Source organism: Canis lupus, chromosome 25 (genome assembly GCF_048164855.1).
Source record: "Canis lupus baileyi chromosome 25, mCanLup2.hap1, whole genome shotgun sequence".
Classification (NCBI taxonomy): Eukaryota; Metazoa; Chordata; class Mammalia; order Carnivora; family Canidae; genus Canis; species Canis lupus.
The window spans coordinates 32,087,281-32,113,343 of record NC_132862.1 but is presented as its reverse complement, the minus strand read 5'-3'; the positions used below and the strand labels follow the sequence as shown (position 1 = coordinate 32,113,343).

At 39.5% G+C, this 26,063-nt stretch overlaps 2 protein-coding genes across 26 annotated transcripts in view; one reads left to right on the top strand and one right to left on the bottom strand.

Annotated features, from left to right (window-relative positions):
* Positions 1 to 25,824, top strand: part of C25H12orf60 (chromosome 25 C12orf60 homolog) — a 39,013-nt gene extending 13,189 nt beyond the window's left edge. For 15 of the 25 annotated variants that reach the window (XM_072798903.1, XM_072798893.1, XM_072798901.1 and 12 more), the window contains one exon: positions 616 to 7,594. In XM_072798903.1, coding sequence (XP_072655004.1) covers positions 640 to 1,371 — 732 coding nt within the window. In that variant the 5' untranslated portion in view covers positions 616 to 639 and the 3' untranslated portion in view covers positions 1,372 to 7,594. Of the gene's footprint in view, positions 1 to 615; positions 7,595 to 14,315; positions 14,466 to 18,479; positions 18,625 to 25,690 lie in introns of those variants that run through there. The other 10 variants (XR_012017677.1, XR_012017671.1, XR_012017668.1 and 7 more) reach the window with 3 other exon arrangements.
* ART4 (ADP-ribosyltransferase 4 (inactive) (Dombrock blood group)) lies at positions 1,513 to 17,654 on the bottom strand. Its single transcript, XM_072798889.1, has 3 exons — positions 16,843 to 17,654; positions 14,099 to 14,807; positions 1,513 to 7,657 (listed from the first exon to the last, which is right to left on the bottom strand). Exons 1-3 carry the CDS (start codon positions 17,026 to 17,028, stop codon positions 7,566 to 7,568), a joined length of 987 nt encoding a protein of 328 aa, XP_072654990.1. The 5' UTR covers positions 17,029 to 17,654; the 3' UTR covers positions 1,513 to 7,565.
* Positions 25,825 to 26,063: the final 239 nt, after the last annotated feature.

The following is a 26,063-nucleotide window of genomic DNA, read 5'->3' as shown; positions in this document are numbered from 1 at the left end:
CCCCAGACTTCTACTTGTGAACATTAGTTAGAGACGTCAACACTCCCCTCTATAGCAGAAGAGGGTGAGTTACAGTGAAAGTACAGATACATTCTTAGGCAAGACAGAAATCTTGGGAGTCTGCATCAGATGGCCTTGATCATCTTGAAGTGTCATATTCTATCCTTTTGGTCTGCTGTTACCCACCCTTCAGAGTTATCTGAGAATTACTTTATATATTCTGTTCAGGATTTTTGGTTGTACTCAGTGTGCTTGCTCTATCTTAACAGGAACCAGAGCCTTTCTATGTAAGTTTTAAGCCTTATACAATCTTTTCCACCAGATTGGATAGTTATTTAGGGTGATACCTAAGAAAATATCAGCATATCCAATTGAGAATCCAGTACCATCCAAAATCTGATATGTGGCTTAAATTCTTTGAAACATCCCTATTCTGTCTTTTAGTTATTTTTGTTGTTATTTTTATTAAAGCACAGGATCATTTCTGCTTTATAGCCTGTGTGGCTTTCCTACCCTTGACAGTAGTTAATTTCACAGTTAGATTATACTGTCAATCTCTTTATGGCTGACAAATATAATTTAAGTTTTCATCTTTATTACTACTTTATTTTGCAGTACTGAAACATTTTTGTTGGAGAAATGTCTTCAGAATCAGAAGAGGATAAAGCGAGGCTGGTTCAAGCTGCCAAAACATTTTTCCTTCACATGCAAGATCTTGCTGCCTTCACTAACATGCTTATTGAATTGTTTAACAGCACTATGAATACTCAGATCCAGTCCATAACTGTGAAAGAAGATGATAATGCCAAGGATGTCTTTGAACAAATGTTCAAAATTTTTAAAGAGATGCAATCTGTAGTGGAGACAAAGTATGACCAAATGCAAAAGGAACCTTTATATTCCAAGATTGCAACAGCTGTTTGCTCTGTGGTTGAGAATACCACCAATGTAAAGGAGTTGCAGCAGTCAGCTAAAGAAGTGTTCAAAACTGTTCAAACACCAGTCATTCTCTCTGCATTGAATAGTAGTAACATCCTTAGGATTTTGGAATCTTCTCTTTCACTCTTGATGAAATATCCCGTCATGAATCTTCAGTTAGGTGACCTCTATAGAAAAGACACCAAAGAGCAATCAGATGCCAACACATCCAAGAAAAACACAAGTCCGGGTCCATCCAAAATTGGTACAATAGACATCTTGAAAAAATTGCAGGATGCGCTAGAAACTGAGGATTCCAAGAATACCATCAAGTCAATTGCAGTTCAGTTGGAGGAGGTTGTCAAAACAATAGCGCCTATCTTAGAAGTCCTCCAAAAAGCCATAAATACTATGGAAACCAAGGTTTCTGTGCCCAAGAAAGCCAATTACTAGTAGGAGTGCAACAGAACTGCTCATTTCTATCAGAAAATCATTTCGTATCCTGTGAATATTTGGAGTATGTTTTAAGACCTTTGATGCCACAAATGAGTTATGTTAGGACAGAAGTACAAAGAGTAGTCACCCAGTAGACCATTTACCTCAAGTTTTGCTTTATTCAAATAAAAATAATCAAAGAAAACCTACTTGAAATGGCAGTTACTAAAAATAACATATTGTTCAGAACATCAAGGAAATGTATTACATTTGAGGATGTCTCTAAACATTACATATCATCTTAAAGCATAATTAAAATAACCCTAAACTAATTTCTACTCTTAGTAGTCCTATTTCTAGATACTACAGTGAGAAGTCCAGGTAAATGTTAGCATTATCATTAGATAATCTGGCAGAAACTACTGTTCAGGCACAGGAAACATATAAAGTAATTTTCTGCATTTTTAAAAAGATTTTATTTAATTGAGAGAGAGAGAAAGAATGAGCAGGGGTAGTGGCATAGGCAGAAGCAGACTCCCTACTGAGCAGGGAGCCTGCTGTGGGGCTCAATCCCAGGACCCTGAGATCATGACCTGAGCTGAAGGCAGATGCTTAACCAACTGAGCCACCCAGGTGCCCCTACCTTCTGCATTTTTGTCACTCATATACCAATCTCTGTATCATCAGTGCCTTACCTATCATAAGCCATCACTAGATTCTTTTGGTATGACTTATCCAGGAGTAAATAAGAACAATCAATGAAGAGTAATAGTTTTCTTACTTGGATAAGACCAGGGCAAACGGTTTATTCTTGTCTGTCTCCTATTGAGGTCTTATAATTAGGAGCTATTGGAGTTTCAAAAATGGAGGTGCTCTAACCTTTCACAAAGAAAAGACTGTAACACTCATAGAAGTAGGATTTCTGAGATGTGCTTGTATTGGGGAAGGAAGGTTAGACAAATCCCTTGCCTACCAGAAAGTCTTTGGCCCTTATCTATGGGAAAGAGTGTATGCTTTCAAGATGGCCCTATTCTACATGATACCTAACAGGAACTTTGTTGAGAATTTTAAAAAAGCAATGAATAACTCTAGTTCTTTCTTGGAATTTTTCTTCTGAGAATACCTAAGGTTTGTCCTCATTCAAACATGTTCTCATCTCAAGTTTGAAATCTCATTTTCTCCTCTACAAATAAAATATATTTCCCTACACTTAAAAACTAGGCTGAAATATGAAAAACTGAAAGAGAAAAAAAAAACTGTGAGCATTTGATGGAGTTGGGGAAGAAGACACTCTGTTTATGTACTTTGAAGTCTACGATGCAGTCACATCCACCAAGGTTGCCACCATGACCTCCTCAGTTGTGGATACTTTGAAGTTGCATTTTTGCTAGCCTGAGTTAGGAGCTCAGCTCCCAAAGCCAAGGCTGTCATTGGAATCACCACTGTAATTTTGAATTAGGAATCTCTTCCTTGCCCCCTAAACAGGAAGACCTTCAGAATGTCCTGTGGCAAGAGCCAAGGGGATTTGAAAGTTTCAGGACTTAGAGGGCTTGAGAAAAGGATGAGTTTCAAGACGTGAACTCTACATTATCTCTCAGCTCCAAAGCTGAAACCTTGCGCATTTGAAATAGGTATCCATTAGTAGATGGCTTATTATTTTTTTTTAAGATTGTATTTATTTATTCATAAGAGACATGGAGAGAAAGGCAGAGACACAGGCAGACATAGTCCTGATGTAGGACTCGATCCCAGGACCACAGGATCACACTCTGAGCCGAAGGCAGGTGCTCAACCACTGAGCCACCCAGGTGATCCTCTAGCTGGCTTATTTTGAGGACATTCTTGAACTCTGATTCATTTGCTACTCTGTCCTCAAAAATAAACGTATATAAGTGGGAGAAGGGAGGTGGAGCTCTCGCTTTGTTACTTTCTCTGAACCTGTGTGTGTTCAGGTCCTCACTTGCCTGCTCTTGGTCGTTAGACTGTCCAGGGATATTGCAACAGCTGGGGGAGTCATCTGGAAATGAATGGGACAAGGGCCAGGAATAGTCCTGGGCAGAGTCTTCCTATGAAATGACAGGAAGCATGACTAGTGGCAGTTCAAGTGGGGGGGTCTTCACCACACTTCAATGGGAATGGCAGCTAGTATAGCCCTGTGAGGTTAGGAAGGGCCATACATACTTCAGTCACAGCAGGGGTTTTCAGAGGCAGGTGGCTCCTGTGAAGCTGGCCATCACTGACAGGGCCTCTCAAAGGCCTTGTCTCACCACCAAGGACTTCTAATCTGCCCACTCTGATGACTGCCTGTCTGCTGTTGCTTCCAGCCGGTGGATATACTGGGGGTTTGGGGGGGAATGCACTCTTCTCAAACCTATTACTCTTATTGCATGTGTCTTTCAGATTCTTTATTTTGGGTTCTTCTCGTTGCTGTCAATTCCTTCAGGTTTTGAAAAGCAACCTGGGGGAAGACTCACTAGTTTCTACTTTCTATCTAGTTTCATTCTTCCTCCGCGAGCACAGTGTGACCTCACTGCTTGAATGAAGCATAAGTGAGGAAGAAAAAGTGAACTGCCATAAAGCAAAATAAAAAACACATGGGCATTTACTACAAGAAGATAAAGAAGCCAGTGAGGGAGTCCTGTAATGCTTGTAATACCTTTTTTTCCCATGTTCTATCACTTGCCAATGTTTTGTACATTTTGGCATCTCTGAAAGCATCTAGCTCAATAAATGTTCAATTTTACCAAATGAAGATCTGGTTCATAAACTATAATTCAATTTGATTCAGATCATTGGACAACTCAGGCCAAGAGTCCTGGCTCTCTAAGCAAATCAAGCTCTATAGGAATTTTCTTTCACTGGATTTATTATTTTTTAAAGTGAGAGCAAATAGGGAACTTTGGGACAATCAGATAGGCATATTAGAACACTGAATCAAAGGGACACCTGAGTGGCTCAGTGGTTGAGCATCTGCCTTTGGCTCAGGGCCTGATCCCGGAGTCCTGGAATTGAGTCCCGCATCGGGCTCCCTGCATGGAGCCTGCTTCTCCCTCTGCCTGTGTCTCTGCCTCTCTCTCTGTGTCTCTTATGAATAAATAAATAAAATCTTTTTTTAAAAAAGAACATTGAATCATAAAGATAAAAATAAAACAAGTGAAGCCAGATTATTTTTTCATGTGCACAAGAAGGGAGAAGCATTAATAAAAGTTACTATAGGAGATGAATACTATGCAACTTTATAGTGTCAGCCCTTTTAGCAATCCATGTGAATTTATCCATTTTATCTTCAAAGATATCTCAGACTAAAAGCAGAAATTACAGTGAATTTTTTTTGAAACTCATCTCCTAAGATTTCATGAACTTTGAATTGATTTAAATAAATGTCCATTTCACTGGCTACTTGCACAAAAATTTAGGACTATAGGGAGAGATTGAGGGAATGTAAAATATGAATATTCATCCTCAACCCACAAATCTATACCACTCAAGAGAATAACTTCGATCTCTGGAGATTTGCCCTATAAAGCAGCAGCGGGAGGAAGAATTAAGTTATCTTTTCAAAAACCTGGTTATTCCTTTATGGATCATAATCCCATAAGTCATAAGCCTGAAGGGCTTCTTAAACACAGGCCCTGGGTTTCTGATTCTACGGATTTGGGATCAGGCTCCAGAGTTCACATTTCTAACAAGTTCTTAAGGGACACTGATGCTGTGGCTGTAAGAGTCATTTATCTAGAATGTCTTACTCAGAAAATGGATTTCTCATGAAGATCCAATGCATTAGGCTGACTTTTTAGCTTGGGTGGCAATTTCCTCTCCAGTCCACATTACAGCTTCACTCTGTCACACCTATTTCCTGACCCTTATATACACTGATCATTCCTATATCCTCTGTTTCCTTTCTACTCAGCTCTCTCTTTTCCCTCTGAAGCCTTCCCTTGAGCCTCATTTCCCATAGAAAGCTGTTTCCAACCATAGGACAGTGGGATCTCACTTTTCTCTGAATTTGAAGTACTTACTATTTGTATGCATTTTGGCTCTAAGCGTTTGACACATACCTACACTCACTGTCTTCTTCCTCTCATCTCTCGCTCCCACCTCAGTGTCCCAAGGCCTTGCTCAAATGCTGCCTCTTCCCTGAAGCCTTATTGGTTCTTCCCTTGCCTCAGGAGTTTCTCTCTTGAACTCTTGTGAACAGAAAACTTGACTTGCCCCTTTCTTTTGGTATTCCTCTGTGACTTGTTTGTGTTCTTAATTTCTCCCAAGAGACTGTAAACTCTTGGAAGATCTGGCATATTACATTCAACATTTAATCCCCAAAGTGTTTTGTACATAGTCTGGCTCAATAAGTGCATCTATATGGCACAGAAACAAAATATGCAAGATGTTGGGAGGCTTTTCTCTGCCTCACTAAAGCTCAGAGCAAAGCTTGTTCCCAGAGCCAGGCCCACAGAATTCTCTACTCAGGAGCCACTAACTTGCCAAGGTCCCTGGCCAATAAATCATGTAAACTGTGTCTATGGAAATTATATGCTTGCCTTATTTGGTGTAGAGGCCAATGTAAGCTAGATGATAGAGATGCCCTTGGCCCTATTCTCAAAATGCCATGTAAATAATGACAGTACTAGATGCCTAAATTCTCTACTGGGTGATTTTATGCAGCCAACTCCCCATTGTGTCTCTTCTGTCAAGACACCATCCCTTTAGACATTCCTACTGGGGTCAGATGAACTGATTTCACTTTCATTGTTTATTACTCAAATCTCAGGGGGGCTAAGTAGCATAGACTTTCATAACTCAAAGGATAGAGCTAGTCTCCCCCTTTACTCCATTTAGCCCAATACTAGGGTCTTTGGAAATCAGGAGAACAACCCCCGTCACCCCCTGAGGGAAGTAAGAGAATATTCCCAGCTGTGAGGTTTGGTGATTTATACTTCCTTTTGTTTAATTGTTGTCACATAGTGGGGACTTGATATATCTTTGATATTTGCTTGGTTATCAGATTTTTTTCTCCCATATCTTCTCCTTTAAAACCACACACATGGGGATCCCTGGGTGGCGCAGCAGTTTGGCGCCTGCCTTTGGCCCAGGGCGCGATCCGGGAGACTCTAGATCGAATCCCACGTCGGGCTCCCGGTGCATGGAGCCTGCTTCTCCCTCTGCCTGTGCCTCTGCCTCTCTCTCTCTCTGTGTGACTATCATAGATAAAAAAAAAAAAATAAAAAAAAATAAATCCACACACATGCATGTGCTTTCCTAATAAATGTACCTAAAGTTTTGAAGATGACTTAAAATCCAATTTGCCATAAAGTCCCTCTGTAAATTAACATATGAATTTAAATTCTAAATTTTGTAATACTGTAGAAATAGGTGTGGCATCCCATTACTGCCAGTGAATGAGATTTCACTAACATCTTTTATTAACTTTCCCTTTTATTTCTCAAGTTTTCACATTTCCTCCTATTTGAGACTACACTGGCTTGGCTTTGAATGCTGATTAAAAAATCTCTGAAGAAAATTTGCTTTAATTATTTCTCTGGGGTTTAAAGCTTTTCCATTTGATGAAGAATTTGTTCTGTGCTTTCGAACTCAAGCTTCTCGATCTGTTCCCATTTAGGATGGCTAATAAAAGTAATGGAGAATCCTTGTATCCATAACTCCAAAAAGTCCTTTGATCACTTTAGATAGGAGATTTAATTCAAATTACTTATGAAAATATACAATTTATTGATTTATGTAATAAAAAAAGCCCAGGATTCTGACTCAGGCATAGTTGGATCTAGGGGCTCATATATTCTTATCAGAACTGTTTCTTTTCATTTTTTAGTTCTTCCTTCATTGTGTTCACTCTATTCTCAAGGAGATAGAGTTTCCCCTACTGGTGGCAAGATAGCTGCCAGCAACTGTAGACTCATACTCTGCTTTCATTAATCTTCATTCAGTAAAAAGGCCCCCACCCCATTCCCGATCCGAATTCCAAAAAATTACCATGACTGTATCTCACCAGCTTTGATTGGGTCCTTTTCTATCCCAGGATAAATCTGTGTCCATGAAGAAGAAATACACTGAGTTCTAGGTCCACTCACAGGCAGTAGGCTGAGCCAGCGCTACATCAGTTGATAACCAGGCAGAGTGAGTCCCCAAGGGTATTCAGGGTGCCCTGGCTGGCATCAAGCAAAAGGGCACAGCAAAAGCAAAACCACAAGTTTCATTTATACTCCACTTTTGGAAGAGATGACAACACTGGTCAAAAAGGAGAGACAAGCAATAACCATAGGAGCAGGATTGTACTTTTTGCCAGAACCTGTAAAAACAAAACAAAGTTAGAGATCTTTTAGGTAGCAGACTTTTTTGTTTTTGTTTTTTGAAAAACTACCTTGGTGCACCTGGGTTGCTCTGTTGGTGAAGCATCTGACTTCAGCTCAGGTCATGATTCCTCCTGGGACAAGCCCCACATCAGGTTCCCTGATCAGCAGGGGGCTTTGCTTTTCCCTCCTGCCTCCCCCCTCCTCATTCTGTCTCTCATTCTTCCTCTCAAATAAATAAATAAAATCTTAAAAAACTCCAAAAAACTATCTAATTTGTCCTTTGATTCATTTTTTAATGTAGAAGACTCCTAATACAAATATTTGCAGTTAGCTGCTTTAAAAAAAAAGTATCCTCTTAGATTGTTTTCTAACTAACAGAACTCAGCTTGTTTATTTTACGGTAATGGAACAGCACCAAGAAGTTCATAGATTTACCCCAGGTGACCCATCTCTTCTTTAGTGTGTGAGATCTCCTGATTTTCCGTCTTTATTGTCAGCAGCAACACCATCATCATCACCAGTATCCCCATTTTAATTACCATCATCTTCATCACCATTATGAAAGCTAACATTGATTAGCAACTTGTTCTGTGCTGTGGTCTGTTTTAAGCACTGCTATCAATTAACTCACTTGATCCTCACAGGATATCTACGAGGTATTTATTCTTATTCTCCTTATTTTCCGCTGATCAAAAGGTGACATTTTGATTTGTGGAGAAACTTAACCAAACATCTCACATCTGGTATGTAGTGAAGGCAGCATTCCAACTCAGGCAGTCTGGCTCAACTCTATCTTTTTAGCCACAGTATTGTTTCTCCATATATGGCATGTCCACACATAGGCTTGCTTGCTTGCTTTCTTTCTTTCTTTCTCTCTCTCTTTTTTTTTTTTTTTTTTTTATTGCAAAGTGGGATGGGATGTCTGGGTGGCTCAGCAGTTGAGTATCTGCCTTTGGCTCAGGACATGATCCCAGGATCCAGATCAAGTCCCACATCGGGCTCCTTGCATGGAGCCTGCTTCTCCCTCTGCCCATGTCTCTGCCTCTTTCTCTCTCTGTGTCTCTCATGAATGAATAAATAAAATCTTAAAAAAAAATTACAAAGTGGGCAAAAAGTATTCATACAATCCTGCTTGGTGTGTGTGTGTGTGTGTGTGTGTATGTACTTCCTATACATACATGCTCTTCATGGAAAGATGGAGAAGATTGGCAACCAGTTAGGGTATGGCTGATGAAAGCAAAATAAATACAAGAAACTACTGATTGGCAATATGCTGGGATGAGGATATAGAATGAGATGGAAGATGGAAACCTTTAGAAAATGCTCTAAATAGTGAGTGGGATTTCCTTTTCAACCAGCCTTCAGTGACTATTTAGGGTAGAAAAGATGTTTGATTGAGGAAAACTTCAACTCTGTGATTGCCTCAACATTTGAACATATTGTTCAATAGGATGATGAGATGACAGAGAAGTATTTTTCCATTGTTTTCACATAATAATACATAAAATCCCTTGTGTTTTCTGAAATTTCTTGGAATTCTATATATATAAACAATATTTAAAATCCCATTTTTACCAGTAAGAGTAGACAAGGAAAATTAATAGTGCATACATATTTCTTAGTCTATTTATAAGCTGAATAATCTCACACAAACCATGTAACCTCTCTCAACCTCAGTATTCAAATCAGTGTAGTGGGGTCAATAACCAATGTACAGGGTAATTGTAAGAATTAAACAGATAATGTGTGTGAAAACCTTCTGTGAATGAAATTTGCTACATAAGTATCATTTATTTTTGGTGGATTATAACATAAATTTGGTCATCTCTGCCTTAGGGTATACAGTTTGGGGAGAAATACATAATTATTATACCTTGTATTTCATGAACTCTGAATCTGTGAATTATATTGGATTATTCAGAAAGAAACAGTCAACCCCTTGAAGAAAAGCAGAAGCTAAAATTGATATGCAGTTTATCTAGTTAATCTGATATTTGGAGGGAAATGCTATCTATAGCCTCTTTCTGTTAGAATGTGGAGATTAACAAGTGTTATTTTTTTAGATAGTTATCTATGAAAAAGTTGGCACTTAAACAATGATAAGCATTGTTTCTTCTGTCTCTTCTTTGTTTTTTTCTTGCCTGTCAATACCAGTGAAGCACACATTTGTGCCATGAAACTGTTATCCCACTTCCACATGCAAAGTGCTTTCCCAGGGTCTTTCTTTTCTTTTTCTTTCTTTCTTTCTTTCTTTCTTTCTTTCTTTCTTTCTTTCTTTCTTTCTTTCTTTCTTTCTTTCTTTCTTTCTTTCTTTCTAGATTTATTCATTTATTCATGAGATACAGACTGAGAGAGAGAGAGAGGCAGAAACACAGGCAGAGGGAGAAGCAGGCTCCTCGCAGGGAGCCCGATGCGGAACTCGATCCTGGATCCGTGATCCCTGGATACCGGGATCACGACCTGAGCCAAAGGCAGGCGCCCAACCAGTGAGCCACCCAGGTGTCCCTCCCAGGGTTTTTCAATTATGTTTGAGAGGGTGGACGCCAAGTACTTGCACAATGTTCTTTTTGCCCCCATTTTATAAATGAAGAAACAGGCTCAGAGGTTGTCATTTACACAAGGTCACATAGCTACTAATATATATGCCCAGCCCTTCCTGGCTCCAAAATCTATTCTCTTTCCACCCTTCCTTCCTTCCTCCCTTCCCTCCTTCCTTCCTCCCTTCTTCCCTTTTCTCTTTTTTTCCTTCCTTCTTTAAATTTTTTTTTTTTTTTAAATTTGAGAGAGAGGGAGAGCGCGAGCCCGACTGGGGCTCAATCCCAGGACCTCAGGATCATGACCTGAGCTGAAGGCAGATGCTTAACCAAGTGAGCCATCCAGGTGCCCCTCAATTACTCATTCTTTCATCCATGCAGCTCAGATAGACACTCCATTTCAAGGCTAATGTGATGGTACAAATAGGGAAAACTAGTTTGAGATAAAACCCAGAGTAAAAAAAAACAAGAACAGGAAGTTAATAAAGTAAATCATATGTCATAGTAGTAGTAGCTTAGGGAAATTTTGAGTACTTACTAGTGTCAGAATCTGTTCTAAGAGCTTTAACACGCATAGGTCATTTTATACTCACCAGAATCCTATAAGGTAGATTTTCATTAGATTTTTCTCCCTATGTTACACATAATAGAGGCACACGGAGACTAAACCATTTGCCCGTGTTCTCACTGTTAGTAACTGGTAAAGTTAATATGTAAAACCAGGCTTACTACAAAAGTTGACTGTATTTTTTCTAGAAACATGCTTAAGAATTTTGATTATGTGAAACATTTTAACAAATAAATCCTTCTTTGTGAATCCAATGGTACAGAACAGAGTATGTATTTGTGTGTTTATAGATTTTTGGCATGGATTATTTTCCTGAACAAAGCAACATTTAAGGACAAATAACTAAAATAACTTATTTTGAGTCTTTCAATGGGCATGAAAACATCTGTTTCTATGGTAACCACTATAGGCCACAAGAGGGGTGAGAGAAGAATTAGAAGGGAGAGCTGTTAGTTTAGAATGTCTTAATTTTTCTTTTGCAAATGGACTTGCTTAAATATTTTATGCTACCAATTTGACCTTTTGATTCTGAGGTTGACAGATTCCTGAGTACTCTTTGAACTTGAGAACTGTAGTTACAAGTAAACAGAAACAATTTTGAAATAAATCAAAGGACAGGGAAACTGTACTCTTGGATCTATTGTCTTTTCATTGGGAGAATTACGGTATCCTGGCTGACCAATTTTAAAGGTCTTCATGTTGTCTTTTAAGTATGATATTTGTCAGATTAAGAGAGAACAGGAAAGGAAACAAGTCACTGACTCAGAGGGATCTTTTGAGATGTTAAAATAGCTTGTGGCTTTTGCATGGGAAAAAAATTGAAGGGATAAGAGACAGCATCTTAGGGACCATTTGTGAATCTCTCAACTGAGGTTGATGTCGGCGCAATAAGAGTTATCTAGAAAAACAGGTCTGGAAAGAGTCCACTGATCCCAAAGAAGGACTCCCAGAAAAGAAAAACACCACCTCCCTCCTCCCATTTTTCATGTATGGATCAATCCAATACTGCTCCAGGATGGTGGGATAGGTAGAGTGTTACTTGTCAGTTAAGACACTTATTTGCCATTTATTACATGGTAGGTCATGTAGAAGTAATTTAGTATTTTATTTATTTTTTAAACTTTCACAAGAACCCTGTGGGGCTCTATCATGATGCTCCTTACATCGTCAAAGAAACATAGGGAGTTTAAGCAACTGGACTGATGGTACAAGTTGGATAGCAATCCAGAAAGAGTGGATCTGGAGTCAAACTGCCTGGATTCTATGCCAGACCCTTAAATACTATGTAGTCATGTCCCTGCCCACAGAGAGCTTACAGGGCAACAAAAGATTACGGATTCCCTCACGTATGATTTGTGATTTTAAATATCCAGTCAAGACCAACCAAGCTTCCAAGGTCTAGCAATGTGCATGGCTGCTCCAACTAAGCCTTAACTCAAAGTTGTGTTTGAGCAGCTTCCTGACAGGAAAGCAAAGATCATTAGTTTGGTGGGGGAGGGTCTTGAAATAGTTTTCTTTGAGATTTACAGAGTAGAGAATATGGGTAATAGTTTCTATTACATACTCTTTTTTTTTCCTCCTCTTTGATGTAAATATTCTACAACTTTTTACTTAATGTATTTTACTGTGCTCATTGAATTGACCTAGAGAAAAATTTTTCTCTCTCAACTTCATCATGATGAGAATAAAGCAACAGTGCCTTAGTCAAGTGTAGTTCCAGAGAACCCTGGAAAGTAGCTATGATTGTCCTTATTTATTATCAGAATCTCACTGTTTGCTTTATACTCTAGGTTTTCATTCTCCTCTGCAAACACTAATCTCTTGGTTCCATGGAACAGACTGAGTTCGCTCATATTGCTGCCTGTCACACTTCCAAGGGCAGGCAGGAGGAGATAAAAGTGTTGATAGGTCACCTCTTCCCTGGTTTGTGTTTGCAGATAGGCCAGAGTAAGCAAGCCTAAGACCTCAATATGGATGCCTGTTTTAGGGTCTTTGTTACACTGCAGCCCCCAAATGCTAAGAAATGCTGATAGCTTGAATTACTAACAGTAGCAACCATGATGGAATAGAGAAAGATTTGGGGATATTTCAAAGGCAGAAACTGCAGTTAAGTGTGAGTGTGAACAAGTGCACATGTGGATAAGGATGATCTTCCTTCTAAATCAAACAGGGCATAGCACTTGCCACAGAACTACCATTTTGTGCAGGGACTGTGGCTGGCATCATACAGAGATGGAATGGAGTTAGCCACATATTTTTCTAAAAAAGATCTGAACAATATTTTTTTGTTTTGTGATATCTCCAATTTCTCCTGCTTCAGTTCATTTTTCACAATATTGTCAGAACTCTTGCTAAAATACTGATATAATTGATGCTCCACTCCTCCAATGACTTCTCATTACCTCTAGCATGAAGTTAGAAAGCCCTTAGTATAGAATACAATAATTTTAACCATCAGGCCCATCAGAAGTCTCCCACCCCAATCAATCCCCTATTCCTTTTCCATTCCTAGCCTCTTCCTGCGTCCTATACATCCTATTGTGGAGATTCCCTAAAGACACTGGCTGTTTGAAATCTCTTTGATTCAGCGTATGTTGTTTTCTGCTTAAAATGACTTTTCCTCTCTTTTTTTACAACCCTGTCCCATTCCTTCTTCAAGTCCCATGTGGTCCTCTATCATTAAGACTTTCTCACTTTCTCCAGAGAGAATGAGTAGCTTCCAGCACTGAGAAGCCACAACCATTGCTTAAACATCTGGTGTATTGCTTAGTGCTTTTGCGTGTGGACATTTGCTCATATTTCTATGTCTCAGTAGACTTAAAATCCGCCTACGGCAGTGATTTTGCTTTATTCATTTCATATTGCCTGGGGCCTCCCATCCTAGTGCTTTGGAACATTGAAGATGAGTAATAGATAAGGGTGAATGAATAAATCATGCCTCCTGCTTTACTCTTAGCACTCCGTATTCCTGTAGTGACCATGACAAAAACGAAAACAACCCCCCCAAAAACAAAACAAAAAAACCCCCAAAAAACCAAAATGAGTTTGAGGGTGAAGGTAATAATGCTATATTTTTATGTGCTATCTTTTTCAGTAGAGGTTTACTCTCTGTGTCTAGAAGTCTCCACATATTAGTGCCATTGAAGAAGCACAGTTTTTCTAGAGATAGAGAAAGAAGGGGAGGGAAAAGAAATAAGGTTTCTAATCTGTCAGTTCTGCCATTCCTGAAGGTCAATTTTCCCCCACAGACCCATTCAGAAAAATAACTTTTTAAAAAGACTGGTGTTCTGGGATCCTGACACAAGTAGATTTGATTTAGAACGATAACATAATACCTTTTAGCAGCTGACAGTTGTATGTGCTCAGGTTCCCAGCTGACTGCAATTGCAACCAATTTCCTTGAGGGTGGTAGCTCATATTTACAACTTTGAACACCTCATAGGGAGGGACCAGGACTTCCTTCCTGAGAGAGAATTCTTGTACAGGCACTCCCAGGCAGGTAAATATGGTGAGTAGAGTTTGGTTCCCAACCTTCTGTGCCTCTTCTTGTAGGAGGGAAGTGGAGAGGAACTGGCCAAATCGGATGGTGGCCCCTCTGTTGGCTTTCAAATAGTTACCCTTCATCTCATGATGTACCTCATAACATGAAGAGCCATTCGTCAGGATCATTTCTTCCCTTAGCAGCTGGACTGCTGAAGTCAGGTAGTAGTGGAGGTATTTGAAATGGAATGAGTGTTTATACTGCTGTGGGGACCTGCCAGCAGTGGCCATGGCTCTAGTAAAATCTGTGCGGACAATGTTGTTTGATGTATAAGCCAGGATGGCCACAGCATGTGTAATATTCATGCTCCTGGGGAGATCTTCTGCTCTGTTCAACCAGGTTAAGTGGGCGTTTGCCCAGATCCTAGAATAATTCCTATGTGCTTTTAGTTCTTTTGCAAAATAATCCCCTTGATTTAGCTTCTCCATGACCTGTGGGCTGCAGCCTTGGTACTGATCATCAAAGGAATCTGGTGTCAAGTCAAAGTCGATGTTAACTGCAACCTATAGGAAAGGAAAAATCTTCATTTTAGCTTTTCAGATCAGATGGTAGGCTGTGGTGGCTTGCTGTCTATTTTCCATAAAGCCGAGTCTTTTCCTCAAAATTTATTTGCTGAAGTTTCACTCATAATCATTCCCACTGCCCTAATACCTCCTGGATCAGTGACTTGTGCCGGAGATTGAATTTGGTTTGATAAATATTACTAGAAGCTTAAAAAACCCCTCACCTTCCCAGGGAGGGTGTGACCTTCTTGTATAAACAAAAACAGTATTTTTGCATAGTGCTTTGAAGAAAACAAATGATCATCTAGAAGTTTATGTATACTTTCTTTTTCCCTGCTGAGCCCCCTTCATATTCTCTCATGGGTGTTAAGAAATATCTCTTTTTTGAATGCCTAAAACCTATATTAAGTCTCTGAACCATATTTAAGAAAAAGCTTCAGTGATGAGTAATGTTGGGTTCTCCCAAGGGGTCCCCAGTAAATAACAGCTCTCTCTTCTGACCTGGATCTGAAAAATTTGGGGGAAAAGAGTATATGTATGAAATTTAAAATATCATCTTTACTACTGAATTGCTGGGGCACACATATTTACGTCTGATGGCAAGATTTGTTAAGAGTAAACCCTGGAACAAGGCAAACTTGCCCACTGAGCTGCAGAACAGTGTTGGATTGTGGCCTGCCCAAAGGTAAGAGTCTTGTCATGAGGAACACAGGGCTCAGGCCCTTTGGCATGTGCCTAACTCCCAGGAGGATGAAGAGCAGAGTCAAAGTCAGAATGCCCAGTTATTGTTCCTGATGTTCCCAGTCAACTAACTGTTCCCAGGCAACTAAACTTGCCAACCACCAGGGGAGTGGTATAGTGGTTAGGAGAGGTGTGCCTAGGACCATCCTTCCTCTTAGAACCCAGGATTGGGAAAAAGACATTTTCCCATGGGTAGTCAATTAAATTCTACTTATCAATATCTAGCCCAGATTAAATTGAAGTTAGAGATTTGAATACATGCTCATTAAGTATCATCAGTCTATTTTTTAGAGCCATATTTTCAATTATCTAAATTCCAAGATGTTTTCTTCTTGACAAAGAAATAGTGCTTTTCTAATGAACAGTGCTTCTTATATATTAGGAGATAAGATTCCATTCAGTCAATGTCAAAGATGCTGCAGTTGAAACTCAGAAACATACCTTTTTGTGTTTTTACTGTTATTTATGATGAGAAGACATCTAGTTGTGTGTAAAATGGAGATTTTTAAGACTGCTTAAATGATTTTCACCAACAACTCTTTACAGAAGGTTTACAAATAGTTCTACAAAATCTATTTAAGCCCAAACAAAACAAAATCCATCTCATTATGTGCTGTTAAATCTTGTGAGCTCTAAAAACTTTAATATATTATGAGATCTCAAATATATACTCTATTATCTCTCAACATTTGGTTATTTTTCATTATATAGAACTTTAAATGATAATACTTCTTTTGGAGTTGATCCATATGAAACAATCTAAAGCAAACAGACTATATTTTGCATCATTTGAAATACAGAAGCAGTATTTTACTTAAATTTTATGGAGAATCAAGAAAAGAACATTATAGGGATGCCTGGAGGGCTCAGCGGTTGACCATCTGCCTTCAACTCAGATCCTGATCCCGGGTTTGGGATCGAGTCCCACATCGGGCTCCTGCAGGGAGCCTGCTTCTCTCTTTGCCTTTGTCTCTGCCTCTGTCTCTGTGTCTCTCATGAATAGATAAATAAAATCTTAAAAAAATATATAAGTAACAGTATGCCTCTAGCTTCCATAATGCCAAATGTAGAAACTCCAAAGAATCCCACAATTTTTAATAATTGCTTTCAACACCCTTCACTACTCTTCACTACCACAACACCCTTCATCATCCTTCAACACCCTTCAGCATTATTTGTTAAAATATCTGAATGAAATCAGATCCCAAGTGACCACAGGTCACTTAAAGGTTGTCACCAGGAAAGTGCCCTGGGGAGCATGGACAGTGAAGAAATCACCTGAGTTGTGCCCTACCTCAGAACTCCCGGTGGGTGTCTGCAGGGCCGAGAACAGCATCAAGAGAGGAAGCTGCCTGGGAAGAAGCCAGATCCTTAGAGCAGGGGCTGCAGTAGGAGTTGGCAGAAGAATCCTCCTGCTTCTGTTGGGCACTGGACGGTATTCATTTGTGTTAAAAGCACTTCTCTGCTCTTGAAGCTTCATGATGAAATGAGTGCTCAGCGCTCTTCTCTGGGGTTTTCTCTGGGTGGGTCTAGGCAAGAACTTCCCTTGTTCATGTCTTGTTGAATCTTCTGCTGGCCACCCCCAACCAGATTTTCTGCGGAAAGGTATCAGCTCCCGCTCATTGGCAGAGCTGAAATCTCCGTGAAATAGCTAGATCTGTGCACCAAATAAGGGATGGTAAAGTAAACGCCTTAAAATTTCCAATTAAAAATAAATCCCTTATCTAGTCTGTGTCGGGAGGAATTCCAAAGGCTTTTCAAGGGTCAGGCTCAGCAGCTCAACCTCAACTTTCTCAGGAAGACAGGAAAGGCACACGCTGTACAGTGTTTGGGGCCAAGTGACATTATCTGGAGCTGCAGGTTTCCATTGCGATGATATGATTGGCTCCTGCGAGTGGCTGGGAAGATGCCATCTCAGAGGTGGGCCTCTGTCGCGCTCATTTGGTGCTGCTGATAGGCCCTGGCCAGAGGGGGGTGGTAGGAAGCAGCACATCTTTTCTGGATTTCTGTCAAAAAGAAAGCTCTTGTTGCAGCTTTTCCATTGTAACTTTGAAACTCTCCAATTCAGAAATTATACCTTCTGGGTCACAGGTCTTCCCTGTGTTCTCTTCTGAAGGCAACGGACCCACTGTCCGCACTAGTTCAGTCTATAGTGAATCCAACTACTGTCAGAAGACAGCTTCTGAACAGCTGACATCAATCAAAAGTAGGATCCAGTAGGCTAAGTTAATGCCACACATGTGTTCTTTAAACACCCTCCCTCAGGCACTTCCCTTTTAGTTTCAACATCCTTCCTCCATTCCCCATCATTGGGGTAATTGTTTTTCTTGCAAATCTTTCCCATGTATACTTCCTGATTCATTATTTAACTGTGAATGGAAACTAAAGCCTGTTCTTAGAAATTCTGTTTTTTTTTTAGCACCCTAAAATAGTTTTTCATCTAAATTTTCTGATGATCACAGCAGTTCTGTCTCATTACAAAAGTTCAGAATATTCAGAAAAATATGAAAGAGGACGCAAAATTACTCATAATCTATAACCTGGAGAACAGTACTATTTAGATTTAGATACTACACACACACACACACACACACACATTTAGACTGAAATGATATAGTATGCAATTCTTCATACTGTCTTTTCCTTAACATTTTATTATTTTATTTTTAAAAAGATTTTATTTATTTATGAGAGACACACAGAGAGAGAGGCAGAAGCAGAGATATAGGCAGAGGGAGAAACAGGCTCCCTAAGGGGAGGCTAATGCGGGACTCAATCCCCGGATCATGCCCTGAGCCAAAGGCAGACGCTCAACCACTGAGCCATGCAGGCGTCCCTACCTTAACACTTTAAATGTAAGCACATGTCCATATAATTTAATAATTATTGAAAACATGATTTTTTTCACTGTTGCACAATATCCCACCATAGGTGTTACCATGCAATGAAATATGGAGTGGATCCCTGGATCTGTCTCAGAAGCAGATTGATCAGTGACTAGAACAGAACAGCACCTACCTCACTGAATGCTTTGATCTGTTCCTAATTGTTACAACAGCATCCGGCACCGAGAAATAAATGCATAAATAAGTAAAAACAGTTGTCATTATTTGTACAAAGGTTTGTTGCATAAATATCTTATGTTTAGCTTGACTTGAACTTTGCACTATTATAGGTAAGGCTCTGTGAACATATTTTGGACACAAATCTGTGCTTCTCACAATTTTAAGACGTAATTCTGGAAGGTATGACCACAAATCATTGAAATGCATATTTTTTTGGATTTAATGGAAAACACAGGTAATGTTGGAAAATATCCCCTTAAGACTTTTAAAATTCTTAAGATTCCTCATTATCAACTGTTAATTTGGGATACTGAGGTGTGAGGATGAACACTAGAGAGTCTGAAAACTTGGATTATGGGCTTAGTTCTGCAGTTCGCTGGCTGAGTTAACTTAAGATACTAAGTAAGCCATGCTGAGCCTCAGTTTCCTAACCTTATAGAGCTGTCAAAAGCAAATAATATTTACCTTTTAGTGGGAGTGTACTGTGCTTCAAGACCCTTTAGTATATTATCTCAATCCACAAAACAACTGTGAGAAGGAGATAGTTTAACTTCTTGGTCACAGGTGCATTTCCTGAGGCCATGTGACGTTAACTAGTCTGTCTGTGATCACAGGTTCTTTCCTCTCACCCTGTTGGCCCCTGTCTCCAAAAAACTCTAGAGGAGTCTAAAGTGTCATTTTATTACTCTCTGTAAAGTTTTGCTATTTTCCTAAAGTGACTGCCAGGTCCAGAATTTTCTATGGTGACTGCCACTTCCAGACCAATACCACTAGGGGGAAGCAGAAACCTTTGTAACCTTTTTATACAACTGTGTCCAGAATGTCAAGGAGGAAGAAGAGAGAAAGGGAAAGAAGAAAGGGAACTCTGGGAAACGAACTAGGGGTGGTGGAAGGGGAGGTGAGCGGGAGGTGGGGGTGACTGGGTGACGGGCACTGAGGGGGACACTTGACGGGATGAGCACTGGGTGTTATTCTGTATGTTGGCAAATTGAACACCAATAAAAAATAAATTTATAAAAATTAAAAAAAAAAAAAAGAAGAAGAAGAAAGGGAGGGAGAGACAGAGACGGAGTGCAGAGAAAGAACCAGAGATTAAGAGAGAGAGAGAGAGAGAGAGAAGGCGGAAAGGAGGGAGGGAGGAAGGGAAGAGAGAACACTGATCATGAAATGGAATAGGGAAAGACAAGAAGTCTGATACGTGAGAGTGTGTACGTTTTTGGATTAAAATGAAAATATTTTCTGACAATGTTTAGAGTCATTAAAAAATCATCTTTTGCCTTGGCGGCTGTTTTAGGGAAGTTCCCATGTGATAATTTAATATTAGTTAATTTAGACATTTAGAGCTTGGGATTCACTTAGTTATCACTTTCTTGATGATACCCAATTTTCCCAAATATAATCTATTTCTTGCTGCGTGTGTTTTTTTTTTTTTTTAAGATTTTATTTATTTATTCATGAGAGGCAGAGACATAGGCAGAGGGAGGAGAAGCAGGCTCCATTCAAGGAGCCCAACGTGGGATTCTATCCTGGGACTCCAGGATCAGGTCCTGAGCCAAAGGCAGATGCTAAACTGCTGAGCCACCCAGGCATCCCTATTTCTTGCTGTCTTGATGAGTAAAAGGGATATGGGTTTTGAAATCGCACATAACTATGTTGATGTTTTTTGCCTCCATGTCTTCCTCGTTTTTGTGAATTTGAATATGTTAGTTCCCAGTAGCATTTTCTTCACATGTAAAAAGGGAGATGGCATCACTCTTATAGGGCTGTCACCACGATGACATGGAGATACTTCTGTGAAATATCATGGAACGGATCCATGAACCATACTGGCTCAGAAGCAGATTGATTAGTGAATAAACACAGGCTTTTGAGAGAGACACTTTGGTTTAATTCCTAGATCTATCATGTCCTTAATGTTTGATCTTGGGCAAGGTATTTTACCTCTCTCTTCCTCAATTTCCTGTTTCCTAGTGCCACTGACAGCAGCTTCTCAAGGCATGCTGGCTCCTCTGTTGCTCTACAAAGATTTGTGAAGACCAACTCATAGGTATCCAACAAAGTGAAAGTCAATTTTTATTAATTTTTTAAATAAGCAGCTGTTTAAGAAAAGGTTTTGCCCATTTTCTAAACATTCTAGACTAGTTTTCTATTTTTTTAAAAGATTTTATTTATTTATTCATGAGAGACACACAGAGAGGCAGAGACATAGGCCGAGGGAGAAGCAGGCTCCTGTGGGGAGCCTGATGCAGGACTTAATCCCAGGACCCCGGGATTACATCCTGAGCCAAAGACAGACGCTAAACCACTGAGCCACCCAGGTGCCCCTAGACTAGTTTTCTAAAACTACTTTTGGAGCATAGGTTAAAGTAATTGCTAGAAGGTCTTGTCCAGGGGGAACTGTATATTTTGCTGCCAGCCTAAAGGTTTTGAAATGGCACTTAGTATTTCCTGTTTGGATCTTATTAAACTCTTTTGGACCTGTGTCAGTTTAATGGGGATATTTTACTGCCAAAAGTCCTTGTTATTCAAAGGAAGGTAGTTTGATAGAGCCCCCCAAATTTGGTAATTCAGAGTGGCTTTAACATTTTAACTTGTCAGTTCTTTTTTACCCTCAATACTCTTACAAAAGTGAGCAAAATTCCGTTTCAAATTTCTTTAACTTTCATTTAGATAAAAATTTAAACTTACAGAAATGTTGCAAGTCTGTACAAGGAACATGCATATGTCTAAGGAACTCCCATATACTGCATCCATGTTAGGTAACACATATGTTTAGATTTCTAAATTTTGCTGTACTTGATCTATCATTCTTGCTCTTTTTTCTAAACCACTCAAGAACTAATTACAGACATCATGTCCCTGTGAAAAGATGAGGCATATTAAAATTTTAAATAGTTTTTTTGGGCAAAAATAGATTCAAATCAGGCAGCACCAGCACAGAAGTGATTAGGAGAGTTCTACCAACATGAGTTAGGGGCAAGATTTTTATAGAAAAAAAGGGAAGCAAAGCAAGGACATTATTTGATTGGCCACAGATTAAGCATTTGCTTCATTTGGGAAAGCCTCGTTGGCTATTTGTGATTGGTTGCCTTTAGGTTTTGATTTCTTAAATTTGAGGTCTTTACACACTTAGGTTTTGGCTTGCTTACAATAGACTGCTAAGGTATTAGAACCATCTCAGTCAAATGGCCTCCTTGTTTCACTAATTTAACACACTTTACCATCAAATAGCTCAGAATTTATTTCTTAAAAACAAGGGCATTATTTTACATAACTACAATACAATTACCAATATCAAGAGATTTAACATTTATAGAATAAATATATTTATTTATATTTATATATTTATAGAATCTGGGGCACTTGAGTGGCTCAGTGGTTGAGCACCTGCTTTTGGCTCAGGGAGTGATCCCAGGCCCCCCACAGGAAGCCTGTTTCTCCCTCTGCCTATGTCTCTGCCTCTCTCTGTGTCTCTCAAGAATAAGTAAATAAAATCTTAAAAAAAAAGAGAATACTATTATCTTATGCATAGTCCATACACAAATTTCATCAACTATTCCTATAATTTTCTTTCTATTTTCCAGGACCATCATTTGCATTTAGTTGTCATGTTTCTTTAGTCTCTTTAAATTGGAGCATTTCCTCAGTGTCCATATTGCTTTTTGATCTTGGTGTTTTTGAAAATTATAGGCCAGTTATTTTGTAGATGTCTCTTGTTTGGAACTTACCTATTATTTCCTGATGATTAGACTCCGGTCATACACTGTTAGCAGGGAAATTGCAGGAGAGATGTGTATTTGCATCCATTATTTCAATGTATTTGTAATAATAGTTGTTAGATCAATAGCTTCATTATGAAACATGTTATCTAAGCTTTCTCATTTCCACTTTTTTTTTTTTTTTTTTTTTTTTGAGTATAGGACCTCAGTGTTGGGAAAGCTTTGTTTTCATCATCTACCCACTGTGAATTTCCTCCTCAACATTCTGGACAGAACACTTCCATTGTGTGTTCCTAGGGTATTGAGATATTGAAAAATAAATATGTATTTGCTCTTGTCTGTGGTTTATGGCACACACCTCCTAAGACCTTTGTAATTTCTGAAGCACTAAGAGCCTTTAGGGGCATCTTTTCTGGTTCCTGAAATAGATCCAGAGCCAAAAGGCTAAAATGGATGTCTTTTGTTATTCAGAACCAGACTCTTTCAACCACCCCTGAGTTATGTTAATGAGGTGGTGCTTTATTATTATTATTTTTAAAGATTTTATTTCTTTATTCATGAGAGATACACAGAAAGAGGCAGACAGGGGATCCCTGGGTGGCTCAGCGGTTTAGCGCCTGCCTTTGGCCCAGGGCGCGATCCTGGAGTCCCGGGATCGAGTCCCACGTCGGGCTCCCGGGATGGAGCCTGCTTCTCCCTCCTCCTGTGTCTCTGCCTCTCTCTCTCTCTATCTCTCTCTGTCTATCATGAATAAATAAATAATAAATCTTAAAAAAAAAAAGAAAGAGGCAGACATAGGCAGAGGGAGAATCAGGCTCCCTGTGGGGACCCTGATGTGGGACTTGATCCCAGGACCCCAGCGGGGATCAGGCCCTGAGCCAAAGGCAGACATTCACCCACTGAGCCACCCAGGCACCCTGAGGTGGTGTTTTAATGCCCTTTAGGAGGTTCTGGATGATGATATAGAAAGACTCTGAACTTACTCCCTTGAGGGCACACACCAAATTATACCTGTTAATAGAACCATTCCTTCTGGAGATGAACTGAGGGCTGACTAAATAGATACAGAGCAACCAAAGGTAGAGAGAATGGCAAACTGAAGCAAGAGAAATAGAGGCACAGTGACGAAGGGAACCTCCACCCTTGTGTAAACACAGTGAGGAGGGACAGTACTGAGGGCCTGGGAACAGATCCCTGTGTCCTGGGGCACAGGAAATAAAAGTCCTGGTTTAAAAGAGCAACTAGCTTATAAAAGAGACAGTGCTAGAATTCTGCTCCGAGAAAGCTTTCCTGGTCAGAGGGACATGGTTTCTGTTCTCACTCCACCTAGATGGGAGCAGGGTCTGGATACCGTCAGGGGCAGGTCCAGCTGTCTCAGTGAGCTTGGGACTTCAGTGAGCCCAGGGTCCACCAGCCCACATCAGCACTAGACACGCTGGGGCACAGAAAAAGAAGCCAGATTTTAAAAGCGCGAAGACAGTGGAACACTCTCCTTATGCCACTTAAAAAGCCCAGCCTGGGTCTGGACATCATAAGGCCCTGGTTGGGATGCCATAATTAGTAGGTCCCGTCCGGAAACTGGTGGGTCAGATTGGCACAGAAAGTTTGCAACCTCAGAAGCCCAGGGTCCACCAGACTACACCAGCCCTAGCTGTGCTGGGACACAGAAAAAAGCCACAGTTTAGAAGTATTCAGAAATTGCAGGAATTCTCTCTCTATCCACCTTAAAAGCACAGACCAGAGCAGGGTCTGGACACCATCAGGTGTGAGTTTGGTTTCCACCAAAGGCAGATTCAAATTCCATAATTGGAGGGTCTGGAGGAACTAACAGGCCTGTTCAGACACCATAACTGGTGAGTCCAGTCATCACAAGGAGTTTGTAACCTCAGCAAGCCTAGAATCCTTAAGCCCACACCAGCCCTGGTGGCACTGAGGCACAGTAAGATGGCTGAGGTTTAAAAGAGATGGGGGGGGGGACACTGGGTGGCTCAGTGGTTGAGCATCTGCCTTTAGCTCAGGTTGTGATCCTGGGGTCCTGGGATCAAGTCCCGCATGGGGATCCCCACAAAGAGCCTGCTTCTCTCTCTGCCTATGTCTCTGCTTCTCTCTGTGTCTCTTATGAATAAATAAATAAAGCCTTAAAAAAAAAAAAGAGGACTGAGGAAATGTGGGAAAGTTCTCTCTCCTTACCCACCTAAAAAGCCTAGACCAAAGTAAAGACCTTAGTAAGATCTGGGTACACAAGTCTACTTCAGCCACCCTGTTGTGCAAAAACAGACTGTAATTTTTGTGGGCTTTTAAATTTTTTTAAATATTTTAATTTAACTTATTATTTTTTATTTTAAAAATTTGTCTTGTCTTTTTTTGTTTTTATTTTTATTTTTTGGTTTTGTTATTTTCTTATTCTCTTATTTCTTCTTTTTCCCTTTCTTTAAAATTTTTTCTTTCTTTTATTCATTCATCATCATCATTATTGTTATTTTTCTTTATTCTTTCTGTAAGAAGCCATGGTTTTAAAGGGTAATTAGCATATATAACCATAGCTCCAGACACCCAGCAAAAATCATCAAGCACACGTAGGCTGCACAGGGGACACCATACACAAGACCACTCCTTCAACTCGTGATTGTTTTTTTTTTATATATATTTTTCTATCTCTTTAGGTCTCATTGAGTTCTTCCACTTTTTTCTCCAGCCCAGTGAGTGAGTATCTTTACGATTATTACTTTAAATTTTTTATTAGGCATATTATTTATCTCTGTTCCATTTAGTTATTTTTCTGAGCTTTTCCTTATTCTTTCTCTTGGAGCATGTTCCTATGTAGCCTTTTCACCTAATCCATAGAAACCAACACAGAGAGTCAAGCAAAATGGGGAGACATAGGAACATGCTCCAAGAGAAAGAATAAGGAAAAGCTCAGAAAAATAACTAAATGGAACAGAGATAAATAATATGCCTAATAAAAAATTTAAAGTAATAATCGTAAAGATACTCACTCACTGGGCTGGAGAAAAAAGTGGAAGAACTCAATGAGACCTAAAGAGATAGAAAAATATATATAAAAAAAAAACAATCACGAGTTGAAGAATACAATAACCGAAGTAAAAAACACAGTAGAGATAATCAACTGTAGGTTAGAGGATGCAGAGGAATGGATCAATGATCTGGAAGACAAGGTAATGGAAAACACACTAGCTCAACAGCAAAAAGAGAAAAGAATGAAAAAAAATGAGGCTAGAGAGCTTTTGGACAATATTAAGTGAACAAACATTCACATTATAAGGGTCCCAGAAGAGAGGGAGAAAGTTATGGGAAACTTATTTGAAGAAATAATAACTAGAAACTTCTCTAATCTTAGGACAGAAATAGACATTCAACTCTAAGAATCACAGAGAGTTCCAAACAAGATGAATCCAAGGAGGTCTACACCATGGCACGTAATAATTAAACGTCAACGGTTAAAGATAAAGAGAAAATCATAAAAGCAGCAAGAGAGAAATAAAAAGTTGCCTATAAAGGAAAAACTATAAGGCTGTCAGCTGATTTTTTAGCAAAATTTTGTAAGCCAGAGGGGAGTGTCATGATATATTCAAAATGCTGAAAGGAAAAAATCTACCACCAAGAGTACTCTATCCACCAAGGTTATCATTCAGATTTGAAGGAGAGGTAAAGCGTTTGCCAGACAAAAGATACAGGAGTTCATCACCACAAAACCAGCCTTACAGGAAATG